The following is a 17,279-nucleotide window of genomic DNA, read 5'->3' as shown; positions in this document are numbered from 1 at the left end:
AAGGCAATGTTTGGTGAACTGTGAAGGCTTATTGTAAACATAAATTAAAATAGAGATAAGTTACTGATATTATTTATGTGTTTGGCCATATCTTCAATATAGAGACTTACTTCAGAGCTCAGAATGACTCCGAGATAATTAAATGTTTTTGGCAGGGTTGTTTCACTATTTCATTACAAAAAATAGATTATCACTGAAAGGCCTGTGATTAGAGAGAATGTTTTTCCTGTACAAAGATCCCGTTAATTGTGTATTTAGTACACTTGTAAATAGGTTACCAAGACAACTTGATATGGCAATTTCTCTGTAATTGGATGGAATAAATTTTGAACCTTATTTATGTATTGGATGTAGTAACAGTGTTAAATAATTATGACATCTGTCAGAATAAACTGACCAATTGTGAATATTTCGTTGCACATTTTATCTTAGTGCAAATATTGTTTTGTTCGTTCAAGTTCAAATTTCTGTCGTTTGTTTTTGTTGCTGTCACTGGAAACATTTGAGTTAAACAATTTATTGAAGTATGAAAACAAATCGATGGGATCAATTGGGTGATACTTACCTATGGATGACGTCACGGTTTCTCGGTTTCTCTATTTCTCTATTTGTTAATTATTATCAGTATTTTGCAAAACCACAATAGAGTCGCCTTTAAAATTCTCAAGGTTGGATATGTGATTAACTTTCATTTCTTTCTCCTTTAATTTGGTTAATTGTATTCTTGAATTGTTTCCTTTCATTAGTGTCCAAAAGTCTTGGTCAGCCCGGTTTTACTTTATGAGTCGTCGACCGCTTTTTCTAAATCATTTTCACAAAATACACTGTGCTTTCTGTCATTTTCAACTTAAATAAGAATTTGTTTTTAGAGTCATCATCCCAAATATATTTTCGTGGCAGGGGTTCCAGGTGTAATGCAGATAGCGTTAAAGAACTGTGATCGGATAACTGGGTTAAGTTGTTGAGATGAATCCAATGTCAGCGCAGTTACAACTTCCATGGGTAAAATAGGTGAGTGCTCAAACTGAATCGCCGATAGTACGTCCGTTTAAAATGGCCAAATTACATTCTAGGCATAATTGAAAGTTTTCGACCGAATTTGTTGACACAGGAAGATGAAATGATATCCATATTGTTTCTTAACGTAAAATTATCTTAGGTAAAGTAAGCTGACGGGATTGGAGGATGCTTGTTATTGACATCGTTAACAGTGTCATTTAAATTATCATCCTAGAGTTAAAATCATAAAATAATGTCTCCGATTGAAGAGAATTTGGTGATGTCATTTTCAAATAGGTGGAATAATATATAACAATTATACAGCTGTTTCATTTGATAAACTGTTAATTATTATTTTAGAGAATAACTGTAATCGCGAAATCACAACAGACTTGCCATCAGTGTAAGCGCCCTCACATTACCGGCCATATTCAAGTTCGGGCTTGTAATGATTGGCATGTCCGTCATAAGTTTTCTCTAGTGAAAAACATTTCATCGCCAATTTGCACTTTCGAATAAAACTTACTTACAATACCATTTTTAACCAACTGAATAGTGGCGGCGGCACAGAGACGCATGGCACGACAAAAATATGGGGGCGGGTCGTTACCCACAAATCAAGCTGAAACCCTTGTATGTCAGCAAAATTAATGCAGGGAATAGTGTTTCAGAGGGTCTAGATTTTAAAATATGGCAGATCTCGCCCATGCAAAATTTCGTGCCGCCACCTCTGTGATTTGTAAGTAATATGGTTTCAGGCTATTACAAAACTGAACTGTAGTTATATAAACTATTTTAATAGCAAACTTTTTTTTCACGGCATAATTATAGATGTGTATTTGGATCTAAAATAAAGTCTAAATTAGGAATCGCCTTTCCTAACTTTTGTTGTATTTGAATTGCATAAATAATAATATAGTAGATTGGTTCACTTAACACATCAAGTTGTTATATTACATGTGTCATGATCAACACTTTCACAGAAAAATGGTTGTTGAAGAAATAACCTGTCTAGTTATATGTTCCGTGTTACACTCGGTAGAGTGTTCATACTGTGTTTGTTATTAATCCTAGACTATATGTGACCATACCAGAACCATTGCTGAACTGAATGCGATGGGATGTAAACGCCCTCTGTGTTGGGAATGATATTATCAAGTACCGGGTACACACGTACAATGATTTGCCTGGTTCCCGTCTCATGTGTCAACCAGCGATCTACAAATGGCGCCCTCTATCGTCAGAATTGAATTTAAACGTGATGGTCTAAATAATGGAATTTTGCGAGATGTTTGCTGAACTTTCTATTGCTTAACTGCACAGAAAATATCTAATTCGATTATAGATGCTTTCGGAACATCTATTATAAAAATTATTTTCTTCAACAATGCCTATTTTTTCAGGTTTGAATGAATAGGCTGGAAATATATCGCTAGGTCAAAGGTCACTCAGTGAAAACAAATGTTTGTACGATCAAAGACGTTAGATTGTGGTTTTAGTTCATACTGTCACCATCATTCTCAAATGAGGATATAACACCACGTCATAATGAAGTAAGTAGAAGTAACATCATCGTAACCACGCTAGTTTAGTGTCTGCAGTTCCACCTTGTATAAAATTATCACTAAAAATGTAGTTCAAAATGCCGTTCTATTTATGCTTTCTAGTTGTTTTAAGTATAAATATTACAGTCAAACCTGTATATAAAGACCACCTGCCTATAGTGATCGCTTCTAGGTAGTTACAGGAGCAACCTGTGTATAAAGACCGCCAATGTTTTTGCAGATTAGTCTTTGTTTAAAGACCAAAATAATATTTACCATTCTGTTTATAAAAAGTAAATTTTTAAAAGTAAAATTAGATTTTTATTTTTTATCAACTCAAATAAATGTTTTTTTGTTTTTTTTTGCAACAATACTATTTCATAATTTTATGTCAAATGTATGAGTTTGTGATCCATAATAACAACCTTTATATAACGACCACCTGTCTCGAAAGACTATTTTAATAAAGTCTCTTGGGTGGTCACTATATACAGGTTTGACTTTATAAAATGATGATGTTACTACAGATTTATGTAATAATTTTAGAATGAAACTATTTTTTTTAACTATATTAGTAATTTTATATTTGTGTCCTTATTAACAGTTACATTTACAGGTCATTGCTAAATCTCCAGCAGAGTGAACTCTAAGCTGATATGACATGCTATTGACACACAAAGAATTGCTGTGATACAAATAGATGTGCTAAGTCACTGACGTGCCATCTTGTCACACATATTACTGTAGCTATGGAATTTGTAATTTTGGTAAAATGGAATTCACATTTTATAGACAAAATAATAATACAAATGAAAGAAATCAGTCACATGAATTTTATTTTTGAAGCCATACAAAATCAATCTTGTTAGAGAGCACACTGTATGGCTTGAATTGACCAATGGGCACACTGTATGGCTTGAATTGACCAATGGGCACACTGTATGGCTTGAATTGACCAATGGTCTGAATTTGCATGAATAGGAGGAAATATGTAATAAACAATTTGTTAGCTTCCAATTTGTTTGAATTTCATTTGTTAATGCTTTTGAATAGTGTTCCAAAAATGTCTCTACTGCAAAGACAAACAGAAACAAGGGTTGGTGTAGAACTGTTGTGTGTCATTACATCAGACACATATGCATTATTGTAGGATTGTATATTTGTAGGAGAGAAATTTGTTGGAGATCCATGTAGCAAGGCTTTTTTTAGGGTTCCAAATATTGTTAAAATAATAACAATTGGATCTAACGAATGCCATATGCTAACTTGTGTTTTTTTAATGCTGTTCTAGAGACTGAGTCATATCTCTGACATGCCCTGCCATGTTCAAACTTTATATACACATCATACATCATGTAAAAATATGCACATTGGTGGCCTTTTTAATGTTAAAATTTCATCAAAACCAAGCAATTCAGCCATTCAGGAACAGGATCTTGGCATACATGGACAGATTTGGTCCGAACTTAATGCAATTTTGATCTTGATGCCTATCATTTTGGTTTTCAGATCAGATTCAATATGTAAGATTGGCATTTTGTGCTCCCATATACAGAGCTAAAAACACGTATTTATTACTCATAAGCTTTTTGTGTATATGATTTCAAATGACAAAACTATTACATTACTACCGTAAAATCTGTATTAGAAGCTGCATCCCTAATAGAAATCGCACCCATTCTTTTTGAACAATTGAGAACCAAAAATTCATCATTTTTCATATGTGTAGATGCGCTAATAGAAGCCACATATTCTTTGTTGCTTTGTACCATTTTAAAAGTACAATAGTATGCCATTTTCATCTAATTTTTCTGAGATTTTTTTTTTTTTTTGCAGTCCGTTAACAAATGTCAAGAATATTAATAAGTTGAATGAAACGGAAGCACAGCTAGCAATTGATCCGTCAAAGACATGGCATAATCAGTACAAAGATAGTGCATGGATATTTATTGGTGGTTTGCCATATGATTTAACAGAGGGCGATATACTCTGTGTTTTCTCACAGTAAGTCACACACAATTTATGTAAGAACGACCAATAGCTGATATGTATGGGTGCACCCTAAAGTCAGTGCTGCAGTAGATTTAGTTGGTTTATAGTTAAATATGAAGCTTTTTTCTTTTTTTTTTAACATTTTCACTTGCCACTTTACATGCATGTTGAAATAGTTATTTAGGAAAACTATTGTGTGCTCATGATTGTGCCTGAAATCGTTCTATTTATCCCTATTTGATTTTAATAAAGCAAAAGGTGAAGTGAAAATTCTGTATCAGGAAATGTTTAAATGTAAGAATCATCCAATTGTAGGTATGGGGAAATTGCCAACATAAACCTAGTACGCGACAAAAAGACTGGCAAGACGAAAGGCTTCTGTTTTATTTGTTATGAGGACCAAAGAAGTACAGTTCTTGCTGTGGATAATTTTAATGGCACTAAGGTAAAAAAATATTGCAGTTATTACAAACCCTGGCTCTTAGCTCAGAATGATGTATGTTTGATGGATGTTAAATTATGTTAAAAAGGATCGTAATAATATCAAGTATTACTTCAAACATTATATTAGTTGCATTTCAGTTTATGTAATCATATGTTCATAGTGTACACTGAAATGAGTTCCCAATATCATTGAATATGGATCTATTTAGGTATTCTTATTTTTGTTATAAATCATTGTTATATCATCTAGAACCATACATAGATATCCCTGTTGTATACCTATGTTATTATATTTAGTGCATACCCTTGTGTCACAATAACGAATCCCGTGAAAAATTTGGGTAGAATCTTGCAAATCAATTTTTTTGCATTTAGTACATCATAAAATTATAAAAAAATATGATTTACATTTTTTTGGACGCCATCTTGGATTTGTGGCAGCCATTTTGAATTTGACATAAAAAACACATATTGCTCATTATTTTACCACCCTTTTTCGTAATAATTTATGTTTTTTCAATTCTACTTCAATACTATGTCAATTTACATTGATGAGATATAACTAAAAATGGCAGTGAAAATTCAAAATGGCTACCAAATTCAAAATGGCTGCCATAGAAACTGAGAATGTAGAATTCACACGTCCAAAAGTTAGGTCTTGGCCGACAATGATTCACTCAAGAGCAGCACAAGTTGCAGCAGTAGATGCTGCAGCACACAAGAATGGCATTGAAGAGGTGCAAGTAATATTTCAATGTGCACAAATTGTGCGCAGGACCATCGAACAAGCCAAGACATGGACATTTAGTGGTTCACTAGCAGCAACAAATGGACCGTCTGAGCTTGACATATTACTGAGATGGATAATACAGGGACATAATGTACCCCCAGACAGTATTACGTGCTAATGTAATTCACCTCTAACTGGTGTAGAGTTATTGTCATGTAATATTATCGGAGCACCTAAACCCAAAGCATTATACTGAATTTCAAGTTTTCCAACATCTCGATAAGCTACTGGAGTCACAACATTGTATCACTGCTTGGTTGTTGGCACGATTCTTCTGTACACAAATGTATCAGTACAGACACTGTGATCATGGAACAACCACCCACCACTGAAGAAACTACAGTTGTAACACAGTCATGTATCAGTACACACATACTAATGAGCAGGCATCCACCAGCAAAGCTACCCAATGCGTATCTAGTATACATGAGTTGGATATGCTCTCTTACCAACACAGTCAAGTATCAGTGCAGAAACACAGACCATGGAACACCCAGACGGCAATACAGAAACTACAGCAGTAGCACAGTCAAATGTCAGTGGAGATACTGGCCTCCAGATCATGGCGCAGGAAGCCACCCAGGAAGCTACCCCAGCAAAACAATTTATACCTGTGTGGGCTGCTTACAACTCAATCAATGCAGATTCAATATCAGATAATCAGAAAACACTTGACCAGGTACACGCTTTACCTCTTATTAATGCACCAGCCCATGAATGGTAGACTTTTACTACCTCACTCTTACAGCTACACGAACTGAATGAGCTTGTCAGAAGTAATGTTTCCCATAAACCACTGTGTGTTTGGCTTGATATGGATCTATACAAAAGAGTTATTAAAGTTGCCTACCTGGATCCAACTCAATATTCAAATAAATGGATCTTGGATGACTTTGCCCAGGGCAACTTCACTGTGAAGACCAACCCTGTAGCATTTACAGCTATTGGAGTGGACCAAGCGCAGAATATGTCAACAAAGGTGATGGAGGAGTATCTAGAATAACCACAAACCCTGAAGCTCTACTTAGGTATTGCCTAAGTGCTCCTGAATTAACAAGACTATCCACTGAGTTGGAGAACATGTTAGGAGTGACAAAGTTTACAAGAACTTCACACCACCAAATGACAGACACTAAATTAAACCAACAAGAGAAGTATATGCATGACCTTAAAAAAGTGCTATCAAACTCCAATCCATTCAGAGTGGGTGATTCAGATGATGGAACTGAACTTAAGTTGTTCAATTTGATGACAAAAGTCATACTTCCTGACATTGTAGCAGAAAACATACTTGGAACAGAATCTCGTGAAGAAAGGGCTTACAGATTGTTTGTTGAAGAACGGATTTGTGGAAATAAAAATCTGCGGGAAAATATGAGCAAGGTAAAAGTTCTTGGGTGGAGTGCTGGTTGTAAGCCATTAAAAACCAATACAGCGATGAAACAGACAAGTCTACGGGCATCCAACTCACTCATGGCACGTCTTCTAATAATTGCGAGGTCCTCAAGAGAACTTGACATGAAAGAAGTAATTAGAACATACAAGTTATCCACCACCAATCAGCAGTTAATGACATGTGATGGTAGACTACATCCATGTCAAGACAAAGCACAACTCATGCACCAGTTGAAGCGTTTAGTAGCAGAACCAATAGCAAATTCAGTATCTAATAGCACAAGTACAGAGATTCCTGACCAGACATGTATTCTGTTTGATGCAATGGCAGTAGTTCAGGAACTGGTGGTTTTTAAATCGGTCATCAATAACTGTAATGACCTTGCCAAACAGTTTGTTAAAGCAATAGATAGGAAGTCGCAAGGATATATATGCACATACCTTGTATTTGATGACTACATTGTTCAGACTTCTCTGAAGGATGCAACCAGAAAGCTTCGCACAAAAGGAAAGTTGCAACAGCAGCCATGTTACAAAGTAGAAGACACAACTTCTATAATAGATTTTGGCACTTTTCTCAGTAGTACTAAAACAAAGGAGCAGTTAACCTTGTACCTTGCTGAAAGAGCACTTCAATTCGTTAGTTACTTCGTTGACATGTCAAGGTGTCTATTCAAATCAGCAAAAATCAGATATTGTAGAGGTCCAGAGCACTCAGGAAGAGGCAGATACCTTACTTATACTTTATGCTGCCGAGGTTTGTGGCTCTGGGTTAAATGTTCACATCTATTCCTCAGTTACGGATGTGATGGTTCTAACAATATCTACACAGCCCAGCTTGGGTTCAGAAGCATCATTGATCATGGGAACAGGTGAAAAACGTCACCTTGTAAGACTAAAGCCTATCTACAATGCTCTTGGGAGATGCAAAGTAGCAGCATTGAGAGGTCTACATGCAATCAGTGGTTGAGACACCACTGGTCACATTCATGGCAAAAGCAAAAATACATTGTGGAATGCCTTCCTTACAGCTAGTGACAATGTCAGCAGTGCCCTCTCTGTCTTAGGTATTGACGATGAACCCAGTGAAATGGTACTTAAAGGATGCAAAGAGCTTGTATGTTAGCTGTATAAAACAAAGAAGTCCTCACATACACAGGCAAAGGATGCAAGATGGTCTCACTTTCTGGCACTGAAGGCTTATCAGGGGACTGAAAAACTTCCACCAACACAAGGTGCCATTCATGAACATACATGAAGAGCACACCTGCAATGTAGGATTTGGCAGCAGGTTCTTGTTGCTAAACCACAGAAACTTGAAGCCACTGTGTTAGGTTGGTCACATGAGCCAAATAATGAACTGATGCCAGTCCTGACAAGACTTCCTTCAGCACCAGAATCACTAGTTCAGTTAGTCAAAAGTGGCATGACAATGTCATGGACGCCACGTGTAGACAGAACGATGTCAATTGCACTGAAATGTGCATGTGTGAAGCCAACTATGAAAAGTGTAAAAAAAATACACAAGTAACACAAGACTCTGAATTTGCTTCAGAGACAGAAGAAGATTGACTAAATAAAGTAATATCATTACACAGCCATATACTTTTTATACTTTTATATGAAATAGTAACATACTATATTATTATGTTGTAATTCCAAATGTACAGCCATTTTGAATTTTACAGCCATCTTGAATCTGTGATATAACAGAAATTGGCATGCTGAATCGCAATAACATTTGTATGTAATTTCATGATATAGAAAGTGATTTTAGTATGGTTGAAGTCAAGTGGTTTTACTATGGTAGACACAAATCTACCAACCTGAAATGGTCTATGATAGTTGGCTGATTAAATTTTGCAATAGTATCATACCTGGATATGGCAGCCATATTGAATTATTTTTATCCATGTGCATTAACCAAGAATTCATACAGCTTTGAGAAACATGGATTATTACAAAGTAATATGGAAATCAAATATGAAATTTTGAGGAAAATGTGGTTTTCGGGTGACATATTTCAAGATGGCCGCCAACATACCAAGATGGCCACCAAAAAATGTAAACCATATTTTTTTTAAATGTACTTAGTAAAATAAAATTGGTTTACAAGATTCTACCAAAAATTTTCACAAAAATACACAAGGGTATGCACTAATTACCGATATATGAGTTAATTACATGAATGCTTTAAGAAAGTGCAGTGATGCAACTACGTACTTAGTATCTGATAATCTTTCCAATCTACTGGTAACTGCTTGGTTTGTGATGCGATGGACTGAGCAAGTTAGTGAAAAGAAAGCTCTCTTGTTAACCAATTCAATTGGTTTGTGTGATTACAGCTACTGGGTCGTATATTGCGAGTTGACCATGTGGCAGATTATCGCAAACCGAAAGACGATGATACTTTAGATGATCTGACAAAGAAGATTAGAATGGAAGGATGTGCACCAAAAACGCCTCCTCCATCATCACCATCTTCGGAAGATGAAGAAGAAGAATTACACACTAAAACAGTGAAAAAAGGTAATATGTTCAGTCATTTTAATTGTTTGTTTCTGTTCAAATAAATTCCAAAATGAGTATGCATGGAGTTTCCTACTTAGCAGAGCAGCCACTTTGCTTTGTAAGCCTCCAAGATCTGTTGAATTTGTTATGTATGTGTATATCCATTCGATGTGTATCATTTTGGTTTTGTGTGTGTGTATCCATATCTAGCAGTATTTCACACAGGCTTGGACCATTTAAGTTCAAACTTCACAGATATCATCAAACATATGTCTTTGACGATGACTTACGAATAGGTAGGACCAGTTTGTTGTTGTAGTGGAATAACAAGTTTACATATTGAAAGTATTTGCATTTATCCCATGTATCATGTGATATAACCATTGGATACTTTTGATATCCCACCCTGATATCCAATAGGCTATTGATGATCCGATTGGTCGATGCATTCAAATCTAAATTGTAACGTCATCACCAAAGATACTAAAACATGGCTTATTTAATGATTTTAACATTCACCACAGTCTATTTTGTGTTATAGTAATTTTGAATTCTTTCGATCTCAAATGTATTTTCTGTATGTATTATAAATTTTGATAATTTGAATTACATGTTTTGCATCTCAAATAGCAGACAAAAACTAGTTGCCAAGCTTTTCGTTTAAGAGGCAAGTTTTAATTAATTTTAATGTGTCTCCAATATTCTCAGAACACGGGAGTTCTTTCTAAGTTTTCTTTGATTAGCAATTGCTATAAATTGTTTGTAAACTGCGCTTTTTCAAGGAACAACATTTTTATATGCAAAGGAATAAAGAACATGCCAAGAATCCTTTGACATCGTCACAGAATGTAATTTTCCAATTAATGACGACAAAAACTGCAAAGTGGATACATGGAGAAAGGCTCAGATCATTATAAGAATTATTACCCGGTATATTTATCACACAGCCGCTATTTAAGATCCTCTATTTATTATCTCCTCATGCTTTTGTCACAGGGTATTTAGTTGAGCATCTATTATTATGGAAGTTAGTTCATCAGTATAAAGAACAGATTTCATCTCTGATCTTCAGCATTGACTTTTCCAACTGAAATTCCAACAATATTACGTCATCCAGGTACACCAGCATTTATTTCTTGATTGCGTTGAGTTACAAATGCATCGTTTTTTTAAAATTCTGATTTTCTAGACAAACACAAAGAAAAGAAGGCAAAGAAGAAAAAGAGGGAACTTAAGTCAAGAGACACAATTGTTGAATCATCATTATCAAAATATAGCAAAGATAAAAAAAGGAGAAAAGAAAGAGATGAAGACAAAAGTCAAGAAGATGAGCAGAAAAAATATAAACGATCCAAAGATAATGTTGAGCAGGATAGAAAGATGAGAAGAGAAGACACAGAACATGACCAGAAATCGCGGAGAAGAGACAGCAATGAAAAAAAGATGGCTAGAGATAAGGATAGATACAGAGATCATCACAGTAACAGAGACAGGGACAGGGATGGGGGTCCTAGAGACAATGACGCCAGAGACAGGGAGCGCCATTATAGAGATGAAGAGAGGCACAGAGATAAGGAGAGTCATCACAGGCATGGGAATAGGGACAGAGATGGAGGAAGTCATCACAAATACAGGGAGAGCTCTAGAGATAGAGGAGTCCACAGAGACTCTGACAGACACAGAGACAGATACTTGGATAGTCATAAATATAAATAATCCATGATGTCCACTATATATTATATTTTTTTATCGTGTTATCTTTCATTCAGTAGTCATACTTTGCCGATTGATGAAATTCAATTCAATTACAGAAAGCGAGTTGAAAGACAATTTTTGTTGCCAAGTCTGTTATAATGTGGTACATGATAATACTGAATAAATATTATTCTTGCTTGCAATTTTCTCCATCTTGAGAGAGATATGGTCAGAAAATAATGCCCATATTCAATATGGTGCTAAACTGAATATATGGTGAACTATGACATAGTTTATGACTTCTCAACAAAAACTAATTTAGATTTGTATTGGATTTTATTCACATGACATAAAATTTGGAAATGTGAAATTTAACCTGATGTTACTAAAATCACCTTCTACAGAAATGAAACTACCACAACAAACAGCGTCCCTTGCCAATTGGTCAAGAAACACGATTTTTCCTACTTGTCTTGATCTCATGATAGACTTATTTTTTGCCAAGTGGCTGGCTGAATTCCAGGCAGATGTCACCTTGTGGAATAATCACCTGTTTAACCTTTTCACCACCAGTTCCCTCTTTTCATTACAAATTCATAAAATAGTCCTGTGTATACTCTCCGTACTTCCTTCAGAAGATTGGGACAAAAATAGCCAAATTAAAAACTAACTCAAAATTGACTTTTTTTTAGTTGGCTTCTAAATTAGGATTTATTTTCAGAAATATTGAAGAATATAATAAAAAGTACAGAATAATTTGGCTGAGAAAGTGTGGTGGTGAAAAGGTTAAGATGCCTTATTTACCACTTTGCACTTTGAGGACTACAAAGCATCCTCAGTGTTTAAAATTTAATACAAGTGTAGGTAACTAATTACTCATTGAATGAACTTCTGTTATATTCTTTGTTTTGTTTTTTGTTAGTACAGTGGAGTCACGTTAGAAGTGTATGTTAGAAAGTAAACATAAATATTTTAAAACTCAAATAGCAGTTACACATTATATGAACATTTGCATTGACTAATAATACATGTCTACTTCAAGGAATGGAGAGTGAACTGTTTTCATATGAAATGGGTTTATACAATTATATACGTGTTTACAGGGTTTACAATTATAAACATGCCTTACCTGACTCCTCTGTAGAAACATGAAGACGTCATGAATGGCTTTCATGGATGGAAATTGATAAAACATTAAAAAAACATTGTTCCTGGAAGCCATTTAGTAATGTCCATTACCCATGAGTTCAGTTCAATCATTGGTCTATTTGTTTTCAATAGCCATTTGAAATTTAAAAAAAAAAATAGAAATATTTAATTTATAAAAAAAATAACTTTCATGCCTTCAGGATATCAATATACATCCTGGGAATGTTATAAATGTTTAAAGAATATAATGCGTTATAAAACAAAATGGCTGTTACACGTATTACGCAATTGTTGATATAGACACCATACAAAATGAGTTTTCAAGAGTAAAATTGAGTAAAACATGAAAAAAAATTTGCTATTTTGTATTGTACAAATTCATATTAAAACACTAATAAAAAATAAATACTAGTAGTATTAATACTATATTAATACTAGTAAATAAATACTAGTACATGTAGTATTTTTCAGCATTTCTCAATAACTTGAGACCAGCTCAAGTAGCTATCTTATGACAACAGATTTTTGACACAAGAACCAATGGAACCATTGACACATTTTTCATGCAAAAAAAACAACAAAACGTTTGGTTATCTTATGTTTTTTGCCTGGATATTGCGAGCAAAAGCGATACGGTAAAAGTCAAGGGAATGATAAGATTTAGTTGTAGTCAAACCACGTTTCTGGGGCCATGGAGTTAATACTTTTTTCAGTCGTCAATGTTAGCCAAAGAGTGCAAGTTAGGTAGCCTCATCGCATCTTCGCCAGCCATTGTGGAGTAAGACCTACAATGAGGAATGAGCGTCGTTTGTAGCGCCCTCTTTGGTAATTCCGAAGTGACGTCATATTCGGGTGTGTTCGGAGAGGACATTGCAACATCGCAGAAAAACCTCGGTCCTTTCCGTGTCCGCCACTTCCGTTGAAGTAGTCTTTGCCGGTTGAATCCGAGAGAATCCTTTCAAAATGATCATTTTTAAGGATATTATCTCTGGTAAGTTGTGTTGTCCATGTCTTTATTATATAAACGAAAGTAGTATTTTATTTCATTTTGAACTATCGATGGGTAAATTTGGTGATTAATGAAAAAATGTCTTGGATGCCACCAGTTCGGTGTTGTGACCAATGGCTACCGCCGTCTATGTTCAATGCCTATGTGTCGAGTGAGCGTACGTGATCGGATAATAAAATGTCGTGACATTCTGTAAATATTAAAAGATATAACTGCCAGGCTTGACAATTGTATTCATATCAAATTGAAAGCAAACTGTGTTTACGTACATTTGTACTCAAAATATTTTACGAAACGTGCTTGTGTACAACCTAACAAAACTCGTTGGTGAACGTGGGACATGTCCAACTTTTTGTGTCCCTGCAAATTTCGATCTCGCATTGTCCACGTTTTTTTTTTTTGGGGGGGGGGGTCCTCAAGGCCTCAACCCAAACAATCCAGCCCGTTAATGTAATTGTATATACCCCTCCAGATAACTGTCCGAAAGAGGACACAATATACAATTAAAACTGGGGAGAGTCATTGGAGGTGCAAAGCTACGATTTGGTGAGGGGGGGGGGGCTTAGGAAGTCTTTATCGACCATTGATTTATTGTACATTTTTCTTCATACTAAATTTTGTATCAAATCAAATGTCTCTCGTCAATAAATATACAATGATCTCTCGAAGTGCACTCTTAGTTTGTTTGTATTTGAAGGCATTCCTAGTATTCATTCCACCTGTGTCAATTGAACATGTTTCTAACCAATGGCATAACAGAACGCAATGGATGCTTAGAAATGAGATGAGCATTAATGGTACTTCTTTCACAGATTCACTAATTTGCATTGGAATTCATGCAACTTATTAATCCATAATGTTTTCGTGTCGATGTGACTGTTCATATTTTGTTAAATTTCCAAATTAAAGATGGCTGTATTCAGTAGGCTTCTCAGGGGAGCTGTTTTCCATATTAGAGATTTTGACCGCAGAGTAGATAATTGTTACCCTGATTGAACCAGATTCAAAATCAATGCAATTGCTGTAACTATAAATCCTACAACTCCTGCAGAACTGTGATTGGGGTGATCCCCTAACCGTATTATTTAGATGACTGAACCATGCGCAACTCTGACTTCAATTTTTTTCAAGTTGAACAAGGACATTATTACTTGGTCAATATAAATTTGTAGTTCTCGTTGTAATAAACATTACAATTGAATTAAAAGTTATTTTGTTGCATCTTTTGACACAGGAGATGAGATGTTCAGTGACTCTTACACAATGAAGTTAATAGATGACCTGTACTATGAAGTTGACGGTGCAGTAAGTAACACTATAATTCTAATGTCAATGACGTGGTTTGCATCTCTCCTAATAGCTGTCAAAGTACATACTTTATTTCTTTGTTAGTTGCAATGAGATGCCATAGTAATTTGTAGTACACCCTTTTCAAGATGTGCATTTCCAGTTGCCATTTTGACAGACTACTACATACATACATACATACATGTATGTTGATCAAATAAATTGCTGTAGAGTTGTAAAAATGCACATACTTTATCATTCATGCTACATGTCGTTTATTATTACCACATTCAGATGTAACAATGGTTTGTCATAATAGCTGTTTTCTATAATCAGCATTGATTTGGCATCAGTAGTGTTGGTTAACACTTCTTGACTTCTCTTGTATATAGTCTCTCACTGAAAATACTGGCATTGATGAAAGTAAAATTGGTGCCAATGCATCAGCAGAAGGTGGTGGTGATGAGGTAGCTGACAGCGCAGTCACAGAAATAGATATTGTCCGTATTCATCATCTGCAAAAAATGGATCCCAAGTATACCAAGAAGGAATACAAATCTTACATTAGTGGATATGCAAAAGAGTAAGTATGGAAGCAAGCTGATGTGTCTGACATAACCAATTTGAACACTCCTTACATGTACATGCATGGACAGAATTTGTTCTACTTAATATTTTCCTGTGTTATTTGACATGCATCACATTTAAATTGTTTATTTTGTTTACATTAGTGCAATGTGATTTAACAATTCTTAGTGCATTACAGAACTCCTTGTGGCACATCACACTGAAAAACTTCTTTTTTCTCATTTCAGAATAAAAACCAGACTAGCTAAAAGTAATCCTGAAAGAGTGGATCCATTCATGAAAGGAATGCAAAAGTTTATCAAAACAATTCTTGAACAGTATAAAGATTTTGATATATATATGGGAGAGAATATGAACCATGATGGAATGTTACCACTGTTAAATTATAGAGAGGATGGTGTTACACCATACTTCATATACTTCAAAGATGGACTCGAGCAAGAAAAATATGTAAGTAATAATATGCAATCACTGTTAAATTGGCTCATCCTTTAAACTGAACAAATTCTGGTTTCTTTATGAATTTTTAAAAAAAATCTTCCTGCGATGTAGTTAATGAAAAGAACACCACTGTTGGAATATTCAAAAAAATGACTAACTTGCAATTGGTGGCTATTCTTTCTTAATGCATGATTGTGATAGACATAACCTGTTATAAGTTAGTCAGTTGGAAAACGACTAAAATAAAAACCTTATCTACCTAATCAATATTTTGTTGGCCCATAACTGGAAACTGTTTGTTGCAAGATTTTTAAAAGGATGAAGTTGTTTTACACCTCAAAATAATGGTGTCTCCCACAACGCATTAGTCTCCGCAGATGAAAAGAACTCGTAGAATGGTGATGCTTGTCTGAAAGCAATATTGCTAGCTGATGAACTGCATTGGTGTTCATACACTATGTAAGGCTGTAGTAACAGGACTTCATTATAGAAATTTTAAATGTGTGACATGATGATAGACAGTCTTGTAAGATTGTTCTAATTTATCACCAACCACGATTGCATCATAGACATTTCTTATGTATACGATTGCATGCTTCTCAAAATAATTGCTGTCAAAGTATTGCTTAATTGCTTTGTTAGTTGCAATGAGATGCAATAGTAATTTGTAGTACACCCTTTTCAAGATGTTAATTTCCTGTTGCCATCTTGACAGACTACTACATACATTTACACAACTGCTTTTGTTTTTTGTTAACTTGTCTTTTATTCTTGCTTTCATCAGTGAATCAAGTACTGTGCCAAACTTTGAATATATGGACACCAGTGCAGTGTAGTGCAATTGCTGCTTCATCTACCACCACCGGGCGGATCTTATTTTCACATCTAAATTATTATAATGAAATGGAATGAAGTCTGTCTTGTAAAATTTCATTTTAAAATAACAATATCCATGACTTGGTGATAGTTTTTAAAAAGGACAAGGACTCTGTTTTCCATTATTTTGACAGGCTTCCAGTAGTACATGAACTTAACATATTGTATATTACTGTTGACTAAAAATGTCACTGTGTACTAGGTGGATTATTAAAGCAATGTTAACATATGATGCTTGAAAAATGAATTTTGTTTTTGCTTTCATACAAACTCAGTTTATTCAAAAGGTCTCAAATGTGCGAGCACCCTGCCATGCAAAAGAATTACCACAATGCATGCATGCATACATGTGCATGTTTAAATTAAGAAAACGTGATTTGATTCTTATTTTGTATGACGAGTACAGATTTAAATGAGAATTTACTTTGATTTAAGTTGACAAACTGTATAGAAATGTGCAAGTTTATTTCATATTGAAATTTTCAAACACAAAATGGAAAATGCTAGTAAAAATTGTGTGGTACAGTATACACGTTTTGGGAACAAAGATTAAATTTGA

The 17,279-nt window shown here is 34.8% G+C and overlaps 2 protein-coding genes across 2 annotated transcripts; both read left to right on the top strand.

The window, feature by feature from the left end:
- The first annotated feature begins 2,448 nt into the window (after nt 1–2,448).
- Nucleotides 2,449–11,573, top strand: LOC100369055 (uncharacterized). The gene is made up of 5 exons (XM_085498649.1): nt 2,449–2,552; nt 4,380–4,547; nt 4,851–4,980; nt 9,510–9,693; nt 10,865–11,573. The coding sequence occupies exons 1-5, from the start codon at nt 2,548–2,550 to the stop codon at nt 11,389–11,391; spliced, it is 1,014 nt and encodes a 337-aa protein (XP_085354775.1). The 5' UTR covers nt 2,449–2,547; the 3' UTR covers nt 11,392–11,573.
- A 1,789-nt stretch (nt 11,574–13,362) lies between these two features.
- Nucleotides 13,363–16,963, top strand: LOC100368601 (translationally-controlled tumor protein homolog). The gene is made up of 5 exons (XM_002740180.4): nt 13,363–13,510; nt 14,763–14,833; nt 15,208–15,398; nt 15,631–15,853; nt 16,629–16,963. The coding sequence occupies exons 1-5, from the start codon at nt 13,483–13,485 to the stop codon at nt 16,629–16,631; spliced, it is 516 nt and encodes a 171-aa protein (XP_002740226.1). The 5' UTR covers nt 13,363–13,482; the 3' UTR covers nt 16,632–16,963.
- Nucleotides 16,964–17,279: the final 316 nt, after the last annotated feature.

The sequence above is a fragment of the Saccoglossus kowalevskii genome, chromosome 1, assembly GCF_978046115.1.
Source record: "Saccoglossus kowalevskii chromosome 1, keSacKowa6.1, whole genome shotgun sequence".
Classification (NCBI taxonomy): Eukaryota; Metazoa; Hemichordata; class Enteropneusta; family Harrimaniidae; genus Saccoglossus; species Saccoglossus kowalevskii.
Note: the sequence above shows the minus strand (reverse complement) of the source record. Positions and strands in the feature narration are given on the sequence as shown.

Coding starts and splice junctions, on each gene's coding strand:
- LOC100369055 (XM_085498649.1), top strand. Junction 4,548..4,850: donor ATACTCTGTGTTTTCTCACA/GTAAGTCACACA, acceptor ATCCAATTGTAG/GTATGGGGAAATTGCCAACA. Junction 4,981..9,509: donor ATAATTTTAATGGCACTAAG/GTAAAAAAATAT, acceptor GTGTGATTACAG/CTACTGGGTCGTATATTGCG.
- LOC100368601 (XM_002740180.4), top strand. CDS start 13,483: ATGATCATTTTTAAGGATATTATCTCTG. Junction 13,511..14,762: donor TTTTAAGGATATTATCTCTG/GTAAGTTGTGTT, acceptor CTTTTGACACAG/GAGATGAGATGTTCAGTGAC. Junction 14,834..15,207: donor ACTATGAAGTTGACGGTGCA/GTAAGTAACACT, acceptor TCTTGTATATAG/TCTCTCACTGAAAATACTGG.